The 11274-nt window shown below is 39.9% G+C and overlaps 1 protein-coding gene across 1 annotated transcript in view; it reads left to right on the forward strand.

Annotated features, from left to right (window-relative positions):
- LOC115119522 (GRAM domain-containing protein 2A-like) overlaps positions 1 to 11274 on the forward strand; it is an 86456-nt gene that overhangs the window by 64135 nt on the left and 11047 nt on the right. The window contains exons 7-9 of the mRNA XM_065015942.1: positions 6410 to 6481; positions 8204 to 8266; positions 11165 to 11274. Of these exons, the coding sequence (XP_064872014.1) occupies positions 6410 to 6481; positions 8204 to 8266; positions 11165 to 11274 (245 nt within the window). The remainder of the gene's footprint in view (positions 1 to 6409; positions 6482 to 8203; positions 8267 to 11164) is intronic.

Genomic DNA, 11274 nt, shown 5'->3' on the forward strand with positions numbered 1-11274 from the left:
AATGTTAACCCATTGAGTCACACCACGACGCTGGTGAGATTTGGACTTCTAACGTCCTTTAAACATTGTGTGTTTGAGCTTCAGACAGTTTTTTATGGCCAATCTGCGTCTGAAATAGTAGTACACCATTTACGGCGATGCGGCCTCTGCAGAAGTCAGGGCTTTCATACTTCTTGTGCTTTGTGGTGCTGTCATACGCATCAAATAAATTGGTCTGAACCGCAACTCACAGTGATTCAGGGATAATCTCTATAGCCATCCAGCTAATTTACGAGCAACTGGCTAAATGAAAAGACAGGACCTTACCTCTTCTGAGATGTCAGAGTCTGTTTCCCGGTGCTTGACATAGGAGCTCAGTCAAAACAACATGAAGTACAAAGGCTGTATCTCCATCACGAATATGTCCAAATATATCCAAATCGTGTTTTTAGTGACAATATTGTGGGCCTGTTACAATACATCAATCGTGACGGATTTGATAAATATCCACATTGTTAGATCAGATTTGTTGAATGTGTACCAATGCAGGGTCCTTCTATTCCCCATGGTCTTCATTCCATTGACCTCTTGACTGCATCAATCCCCATTACCTCCCCGATCTCTTTCCAGAAGTTCAAACAAATGTTTGTGTCTTTGAAATCCCTAGACAAGGTATCATAAAGATGTATTTTATTAGTGAACTTGTTCTGATAGCCTGTCGTCAAAGTTCTCCATGTTTGTTGTCAAGGAAGTGAGTTTGTGTTTATACAGGATGTTTCGCCTCATTTGCCGTCAACCAAAGTTTGGGAGGCACATAGCTTTGCCATTCAGAGCTCGATTTGGCCTCCGGAGACTCCTGTGGCGGGCCAGGCGCAGTGCACGCTAATCAGGTCGCCAGGTGCACAGTGTTTCCTCCGACACATTGGTGCGGCTAGCTTCCGAGTTGGATGCACACTGTGTTAAGAAGTTGGGTTGTGTTTCGGAGGACGCATGGCTTTCGACCTTCATCTCTCCCGAGCCCGTACGGGAGTTGTAGCGATGAGACAAGATAGTAACTACTAACAATTGGATACCACGAAATAGGGGAGAAAAGGGGGTAACATTTAAAAATTTAAATTTAAAAAAGCTAGAATTCTTGAATAAAACTATACTAAATATATTCACATCACCAAATAATTGACTAAAACACACAGATTTGCAATGAAGGTCTACAGTAGCCTCAACATAACTCTGTAGGGTAGCACCATGGTGTAGCCGGAGGACAGCTAGCTTCCGTCCTCTGGGTACATTGACTTCAATACAAAACCTAGGAAACTCATGTTCTCAGTCCCTTTCATAGACTTCCATAGTAATTATGACAACTTCTGGAGGACGTCCTCCAACCTATCAGAGCTCTTGTCCAACTAATCAAAGGATCAGAGAATGAATATAGTACTGAAAGCATAAGCTACACTGAATAAAATGTGCTGAGTAGTTGACTCAAATAGAGAGAAAGACAATAGTTGAACATTTTTTAACAAATACATTTCTTCAAAAATGTATGACCAGTATAAGAGAGAGGGAGAGAACAAGATAGAGCTAGCTACATTATATTTTGTTCTATTTTTTTCACTTAGCTAGCTAGCCTACTCAAATACCGGCTCAAACAGAGAGAGATGCTATGTTAGCTAGCTGACTATGGCTATCCAACACTCTTCCAAGTCAAGGTAAACTTTTGGATTTATGAATTCATTGCCACCAGGGCCTGCCGGTGTAACTGCTAAACTGCTTTCTGACTGTACACTGTACTGCATGATTGTAGTGGGTTTACTAAAGTGGTAGTTATATTTGCTATGTTGTATGATGTTATCTAATATGTTGACAACGATGTAGGCTGTGTGTAGTGGTTAGCGATCATGATATGAAGGTTTGGCTTGGAAAGTTTTTTTAGCCTGGTCAGAAACAGCTGATGTGTTGTGCACTGAAGTCCACAAGCGAAGGAAAAAGATGAGAGAGGAGGAGAGCATGTAGATGCGAGAAGGAATTACAATGAGCAAAGTGATCGTGCTGTTTGTATGTGGCTGCTATGAAAGTGAACTGTGTTTGTGTGTGATCAGGGGTGTATTCATTCCACCGATTCTGTTGGAAAACGAACGAAACGGGGATAAACATACCTGAATTTGTCCGATAGAAACTATCGTTTGCAACTGTTGGACTAATGATTACACCGTAGATCAGCTTGATGTGTCATGCATGTGACCGCTCCCCTCTCTGGCGCTCAAGGGCACCAGGCAATCCATCATTACGTACATCTGTCACCATCATTACGCGCATATGTGCAATGTTGGACTCACCAGGACTACATTACTTTGTTGATTGCCCCTCTATATCTGTCTGCTCCTCAGTTTGTTCCCCGTGTCAGCATTGATGTTTTCTCCTGTCCAGACGCTGTCCTTGTTTGTTTCTTGTCTGTTATCTATTAAATGTTCACTCCCTGTACTTGCTTCTCGTCTCCCAGCATTGGTCCTTACGAGATGAAGGCAAGAGTGTGCAAGGCGGTATTGAATGTGTCACTGTCTTTCACCTTGATTACAAAAAATATATATTTCAACGTGTGCACCTACGTTGTAAACTTTAATTCAAAGCTAAGTTATAGCAACCTCATGATGGGTATAGGGAACATTGAGTATCATGTAGTAGCCTAAATATATCCATGTTACATTGAACTGGGTGAATGGAATATGAATGACAGTCAGACAATGTGCCTTAATAGAAATAAGGCCATGCTCATAAGATAAATTATTTTATTTTTAATTTTACCTTTATTTTACTAGGCAAGTCAGTTTTAAGAACAAATTCTTATTTTCAATGACGGCCTAGGAACAGTGGGTTAACTGCCTGTTTAGGAGCAGAACGACAGATTTGTACCTTGTCAGCTCGGGGATTTGAACTTGCAACCTTCCGGTTACTAGTCCAACACTCTAACCACTAGGCTACCCTGCCGCCCCGATTGTCCTCCCTCATCTTAAACGGAACCGACCGCCACTGGTCGGAGCCTCCGAAACGGAATTCACGGATCAAGCATAAATGGGCTTGTACAGGACTAAGCTGGAGTCGAGTCTTGTTCCAAAATGTCTGTAGTGTCTGAATGGTTTGAGCTACAAACTAATGAAAACTATCTATGAAAAGCTGAGACCCCCACGACCATGTGTACCACACACGTGTTGCTCTATGCCACTCACAAGCTACACAAGAGTCGTTTTAAGGGGTTCTTCTACATAGACAATCATATGAAATCCCAGGAAATAGTGTCTATAATACTGTAATAAGCTCCAAACTCCACACAGTTGTCACTGCCTAGTTGGATATTAATTCCCCACTGAGCAAACCATTTCTGTACTTACAGCATCCATATAAATTCATTTTGATCAGGTTCTTGCTTTGGCAGACCTTATTTTCGTATCGACTTTTGTCAATACAACTCCTCGTGAATGCAACTGTTTATGTCAAATTGTTAATTGTAGCCCTGGTTGTCTAGAAAATAAAATGGTAAACCACTTCATTGTGAGGCTAAATATAAGGGCTGGGCATGCATTGCTGGAGTTCCAGACTGATAGGGTTAAGTCAATAGTCTGGTCTTGTTCTGGGTCAAACACCTTTATGGGGTTTTATGGACTTTAGTGACAACAGCTAAAGCTCCTGGCTGCCAGCTGGCTTTGCTTTGTCCGATTGAGAGACTTGGGTAAATGAATGGGTAACACTTACTATATACACAGTCTTTTATCTATCACAGCTGGATTGGCTGAAGCTACTTAGTCAGTCCATGTCATAAAGGTGTCAGTTGGCAAGTGAGAAATCAGACTTTGTTGGTAACTTGTGCATCTTCTTTAATAGACTATTCAAATATAGTAGAGTTCAAGACTACAATATAGCTTAGTGTTACGCACGCCTCTATGAAGAGGGAACGCAACACCCTGCTACAACTCAACTCTCCGTGAAGTGAAAAAGGTATGGACTGTAGGCGTGAGTAAGGATGACAACAGGCAGAATGTGGTACCGTTTACAAGGACTTTATTCCTTTACAATATGGGGAAAAGGGGCTGGACGGAACCAAAGCAAAGAAAGTAAATCTCAAAGCCCCCTCTCCTATCTTACCTGCCTAACCAATACTTACCTAATTTAGCACCACCTGGTGCCCTAACCAAAATACAGGGGGTGGTCCGCCCAGGTCTTACCTATTGTGCCTAGACAATGAATATACTACGGGTATATGTATGCCCGCGGGCCTCTTGCCTAAGCACTCCCTAGGTGCGTCCCCCTTCCCCCCTGGGAACAAATGAAACAGGAGAACAAATAATTTCTCAAACAAACTAAGAAACAAAGGACATCAAATAAGCTCTATTTGAGCAACAAACTCACAGAACATACCAACTGCTACCAACAACTAACATAGTAAATTATCCACAGCCATCAGCCTCCTCTCTCAGCAATGATTCTCTATCACATTCAATCTCTCTGCAATGACCTCATAGCAATGATCCCCAACAATAAAAATCTCTCCTGAACAGAACACTGGCTTTTATATAGCTTCAGAATGAATGTGTAACTGGAGACAGCTGCGTCAGCTCTCCAATTAGCCATGGAGTCGACCAATCGGCTGCTTGAGGGATTTCAGGAAGCCATTTCCTGAAATAAACACATGCAAATACAAACACATGCAAATACACCAACTACAACACATAAACTGGGGAACGTAACACTTAGGTTCTAGACTACGATAGAACTTAAGCTCTGGACTACTATAGAACTTAAGTTCTAGACTACTATAGAGCTTAAGTTCTAGACTACTATAGAGTTTGAGTTCTAGACTACGGTAGAGCTTAAGTTCTAGACTACTATAGAGTTTGAGTTCTAGACTACTATAGAGCTTGAGTTCTAGACTACTATAGAGCTTGAGTTCTAGACTACTATAGAGCTTAAGTTCTAGACTACTATAGAGCTTAAGTTCTAGACTACTATAGAGCTTAAGTTCTAGACTACTATAGAGCTTAAGTTCTAGACTACTATAGAGCTTAAGTTCTAGACTACTATAGAGCTTAAGTTCTAGACTACTATAGAGCTTAAGTTCTAGACTACTATAGAGCTTAAGTTCTAGACTACTATAGAGCTTAAGTTCTAGACTACTATAGAGCTTAAGTTCTAGACTACTATAGATCTTAAGTTCTAGACTACTATAGATCTTATGTTCTAGACTACTATAGATCTTAAGTTCTAGACTACTATAGATCTTAAGTTCTAGACTACTATAGATCTTAAGTTCTAGACTACTATAGATCTTAAGTTCTAGACTACTATAGATCTTAAGTTCTAGACTACTATAGATCTTATGTTCTAGACTACTATAGAGCTTAACTTCTAGACTACTATAGATCTTATGTTCTAGACTACTATAGAGCTTAAGTTCTAGACTACTATAGATCTTATGTTCTAGACTACTATAGAGCTTAACTTCTAGACTACTATAGATCTTAACTTCTAGACTACTATAGATCTTATGTTCTAGACTACTATAGATCTTATGTTCTAGACTACTATAGAGCTTAACTTCTAGACTACTATAGATCTTATGTTCTAGACTACTATAGAGCTTAACTTCTAGACTACTATAGATCTTAACTTCTAGACTACTATAGATCTTATGTTCTAGACTACTATAGATCTTATGTTCTAGACTACTATAGAGCTTAACTTCTAGACTACTATAGATCTTATGTTCTAGACTACTATAGAGTTTAACTTCTAGACTACTATAGATCTTATGTTCTAGACTACTATAGATCTTAACTTCTAGACTACTATAGATCTTATGTTCTAGACTACTATAGATCTTATGTTCTAGACTACTATAGAGCTTAACTTCTAGACTACTATAGATCTTATGTTCTAGACTACTATAGAGCTTAACTTCTAGACTACTATAGATCTTATGTTCTAGACTACTATAGAGCTTAACTTCTAGACTACTATAGATCTTATGTTCTAGACTACTATAGATCTTAAGTTCTAGACTACTATAGAGCTTAACTTCTAGACTACTATAGATCTTATGTTCTAGACTACTATAGAGCTTAACTTCTAGACTACTATAGAGCTTAACTTCTAGACTACTATAGATCTTATGTTCTAGACTACTATAGAGCTTAACTTCTAGACTACTATAGATCTTATGTTCTAGACTACTATAGATCTTATGTTCTAGACTACTATAGATCTTATGTTCTAGACTACTATAGATCTTATGTTCTAGACTACTATAGATCTTATGTTCTAGACTACTATAGAGCTTATGTTCTAGACTACTATAGATCTTATGTTCTAGACTACTATAGAGCTTATGTTCTAGACTACTATAGTTTGTGTTGTTTTTTTAGTGTCTTGTTCTGTGTTGCAGTATGTGTTTGTGTCCTTGCTGTCTCGAGACAGTGTCTACGACATCCTCAGGAGGATCTGCACACACCTTCAGGTGAGAAATAACCTCCTCACGGTCCTCAAGGCTCAAGGTTGTGGGTTCAATTCCCATGTGGGCCACTTTGTAGGAAAGTGTCTGCTACACTAGAAATGTTTTGCAATACAGCTCTATGACGAGATACCATTGTTATGGGTCTGAATTAATAACTGCTATAGCCTACCACCATCTGAATGGTTATGGGTCTGAATTAATAACTGCTATAGCCTACCACCATCTGAATGGTTATGGGTCTGAATTAACAACTGCTATAGCCTACCACCATCTGAATGGTTATGGGTCTGAATTAATAACTGCTATAGCCTACCACCATCTGAATGGTTATGGGTCTGAATTAACAACTGCTATAGCCTACCACCATCTGAATGGTTATGGGTCTGAATTAATAACTGCTATAGCCTACCACCATCTGAATGGTTATGGGTCTGAATTAATAACTGCTATAGCCTACCACCATCTGAATGGTTATGGGTGTGAACTAACAACTGCTATAGCCTACCACCATCTGAATGGTTATGGGTGTGAACTAATAACTGCTATAGCCTACCACCATCTGAATGGTTATGGGTGTGAACTAACAACTGCTATAGCCTACCACCATCTGAATGGTTATGGGTGTGAATTAACAACTGCTATAGCCTACCACCATCTGAATGGTTATGGGTCTGAATGGTTATGGGTCTGAATTAATTACTGCTATAGCCTACCACCATCTGAATGGTTATGGGTCTGAATGGTTATGGGTCTGAATTAATTACTGCTATAGCCTACCACCATCTGAATGGTTATGGGTCTGAATGGTTATGGGTGTGAATGGTTATGGGTCTGAATTAATTACTGCTATAGCCTACCACCATCTGAATGGTTATGGGTCTGAATTAATAACTGCTATAGCCTACCACCATCTGAATGGTTATGGGTCTGAATTAATAACTGCTATAGCCTACCACCATCTGAATGGTTATGGGTCTGAATTAACAACTGCTGAATTAACAACTGCTATAGCCTACCACCATCTGAATGGTTATGGGTCTGAATTAATAACTGCTATAGCCTACCACCATCTGAATGGTTATGGGTCTGAATTAATAACTGCTATAGCCTACCACCATCTGAATGGTTATGGGTGTGAATTAACAACTGCTATAGCCTACCACCATCTGAATGGTTATGGGTGTGAATTAACAACTGCTATAGCCTACCACCATCTGAATGGTTATGGGTCTGAATTAATTACTGCTTTAGCCTACCACCATCTGAATGGTTATGGGTCTGAATGGTTATGGGTGTGGATGGTTATGGGTCTGAATTAATTACTGCTATAGCCTACCACCATCTGAATGGTTATGGGTCTGAATGGTTATGGGTCTGAATTAATTACTGCTATAGCCTACCACCATCTGAATGGTTATGGGTCTGAATGGTTATGGGTGTGAATGGTTATGGGTCTGAATTAATTACTGCTATAGCCTACCACCATCTGAATGGTTATGGGTCTGAATTAATAACTGCCTACCACCATCTGAATGGTTATGGGTCTGAATTAATAACTGCTATAGCCTACCACCATCTGAATGGTTATGGGTCTGAATTAATAACTGCTATAGCCTACCACCATCTGAATGGTTATGGGTCTGAATTAATAACTGCTATAGCCTACCACCATCTGAATGGTGGTACATTAAGTGTAGTTACAGTGTACCTTATTTTCCTCCATAGGTGAATGGGAAGAAAAGCCTTAGCCTGAAGCAGTACTTGGAGGAGCCTAGCTCACTATCGATGGTAAGCCCAGCCACTACTCTACTCTACTCTACACTACTATACACTACTATAGTCTACACTACTCAACACTACTCTACACTACTATACTATAGTCTACACTACTCTACACTACTCTACCCTACTCTACTCCACACTACTATAGTCTACACTACTATACACTACTCTACACTACTATACTATAGTCTACACTACTCTACACTACTCTACCCTACTCTACTCTACACTACTATAGTCTACACTACTATACACTACTCTACACTACTACTACTACCCTACTACTATAGTCTACACTACTATACACCCTACACTACTATACTATAGTCTACACTACTCTACCCTACTCTACACTACTATAGTCTACACTACTATACCACTCCACTACTATACTCTACACTACACTACTATACTCTGCACTTCTCTACACTACTCCACTCTACACTACTATACTCTGCACTACTATACTCTACTATGCTCCACACTACACCACTATACTCTACACCATTATACTCTACCACACTCTACACTGCTCCACTCTGCACAACTGCACTCAACTACACTCTACACTACACTATACTCTACACTACTATATTACTACTATACTACTATACTATACTACTAAAGCGCTACAGAGGATAGTGGGTATGGCCGAGTACATCATTGGGGCCATCCAGGACCTCTATACAAGGCAGTGTCAGAGGAAGGCCCAAAACATTGTCAAAGACTCCAGCCACCCAAGCCACAGACTGTTCTCTCTGCTACAGCACGGCAAGCGGCACCGATGCACCAAGTCTGGAACCAACAGGACCCTGAACAGCTGATACCCCCAAGCTATAAGACTGCTACATAGTTAGTTAAATAGTTAACAAAATAGCTACCCAGACTACCTGCATTGACCCTTTTTTGCACTAACTCTCTTGGACTGACTCTATGCTAAAAACACACTGGACTCTACCCACACACTCACACATACACTGACACCCCAAAACACACACACACACACGCATACTGCCGCCACACACTCGCTCACCACATACATTGCTGCTACTGTCTATTATCTATCCTGTTGTCCACACACTACGTATACTCACCACATACATTGCTGCTACTGTCTATTATCTATCCTGTTGTCTAGTCACTTTACCCCTACCTACAGTATACTGCTGTTACTGTATATTATCTATCCTGTTGTCTAGTCACTTTACCCCTACCTACAGTATACTGCTGTTACTGTCTATTATCTATCCTGTTGTCTAGTCACTTTACCCCTACCTACAGTATACTACTGTTACTGTCTATTATCTATCCTGTTGTCTAGTCACTTTACCCCAACTTATATGTACATATCTACCTCAATTACCTCATAATGCTGCACATCAGCTCAGTACTGGTACTCCCTGTATATAGCCATGTTACTTTCTACTTCCTGTATATAGCCATGTTACTTTCTACTTCCTGTATATAGCCATGTTACTTTCTACTTCCTGTATATAACCATGTTATTTTCTACTTCCTGTATATAGCCATGTTACTTTCTACATCCTGTATATAGCCATGTTATTTTTACTCCTTATTTTGTTTCGTTATTCAGTGTGTATTTATTCTTCCTGTCACCATTCTAGTTATTACATTTTTTACCTTATCTTTAACTCTGCATTGTTGGAAAAGGACCCATAAGTAAGCATACGAAGCATGTGACAAATACAATTTGATTTGATTCAATTTATTTACCATGTAGCGGTGTAGCTAGCAACTGGAACTACACACTACTGTTTTACCATGTAGCGGTGTAGCTAACTACTGAAACTACACACTACTGTTTTACCATGTAGCGGTGTAGCTAACTACCGGAACTACACACTACTGTTTTACCGTGTAGCTAACTACTGGAACAACACACTACTGTTTTACCATGTAGCGGTGTAGCTAACTACTGGAACTACACACTACTGTTTTATCATGGTGCGGTGTAGCTAACTACTGAAACTACACACTACTGTTTTATCATGTAGCTAACTACTGGAACTACACACTATTGTTTACCATGTTTTGGAACTACACACTACTGTTTACCATGTAGCGGTGTAGCTAACTACTGGAACTACACACTACTGTTTACCATGTAGTGGTGTAGCTACTACTGTTTTTTACCATGTAGCTAACTACTGGAACAACACACTACTGTTTTACCATGTAGCGGTGTAGCTAACTACTGTAACTACACACTACTGTTTTACCATGTAGCGGTGCAGCTAACTACTGGAACAACACACTACTGTTTTACCATGGTGCGGTGTAGCTAACTACTGGAACTACACACTACCGTTTTACCATGTAGCGGTGCAGCTAACTACTGGAAATACACACTACTGTTTTACCATATAGCGATGTAGCTAACTACTGGAACTACACACTACTGTTTTACCAGGTAGCGGTGTAGCTAACTACTGGAACTACACACTACTGTTTTCCCATGTAGCGATGTAGCTAACTACTGTTTGGTTTTACCAAAATATAGAAATATTTCTTTTTTGCATCAGACATTCCTAATTCTGACTTGAAACATAGTTTTCGTGTTTAATACACTACATTTCACATTCTGTTAACACCTGACCACAGAGTGATGTTTTTTTCACGAAGTAGTTTGGATGTAGTGAACTGATTTCTCTTGAGGGTAGATTTTGTTCAGGAAACTATATTTTTCTTAAGGGTAGATTTAGTGTAGCTTAATTTCTTCTAGTGAAAAAGTAAATGGTAGTTTGGTAAACTATGATTTCAGTGTAGCTTCCCCAACAGTGCCTAAACATTCTTAAAGTTACCTTACCTTTCCTCTTCAGCCAACTTAATTTCCTCTCCTCCTTAAGCTCTTCCCCTTTCTCCTCCTCTCCTCCCCTCATTCAGGATGAGTTCCCCGTGGTCAATGACTTCCCCCCGGTGTTGAAGTGGAGGAGGAAGCCGTCCATTCCATCCGTGTCCTCCTCTCTCCCGGATCTCCTTGGTAACTCCACCAG

The sequence above is a fragment of the Oncorhynchus nerka genome, unplaced genomic scaffold (assembly GCF_034236695.1).
Source record: "Oncorhynchus nerka isolate Pitt River unplaced genomic scaffold, Oner_Uvic_2.0 unplaced_scaffold_1205, whole genome shotgun sequence".
Classification (NCBI taxonomy): domain Eukaryota; kingdom Metazoa; phylum Chordata; class Actinopteri; order Salmoniformes; family Salmonidae; genus Oncorhynchus; species Oncorhynchus nerka.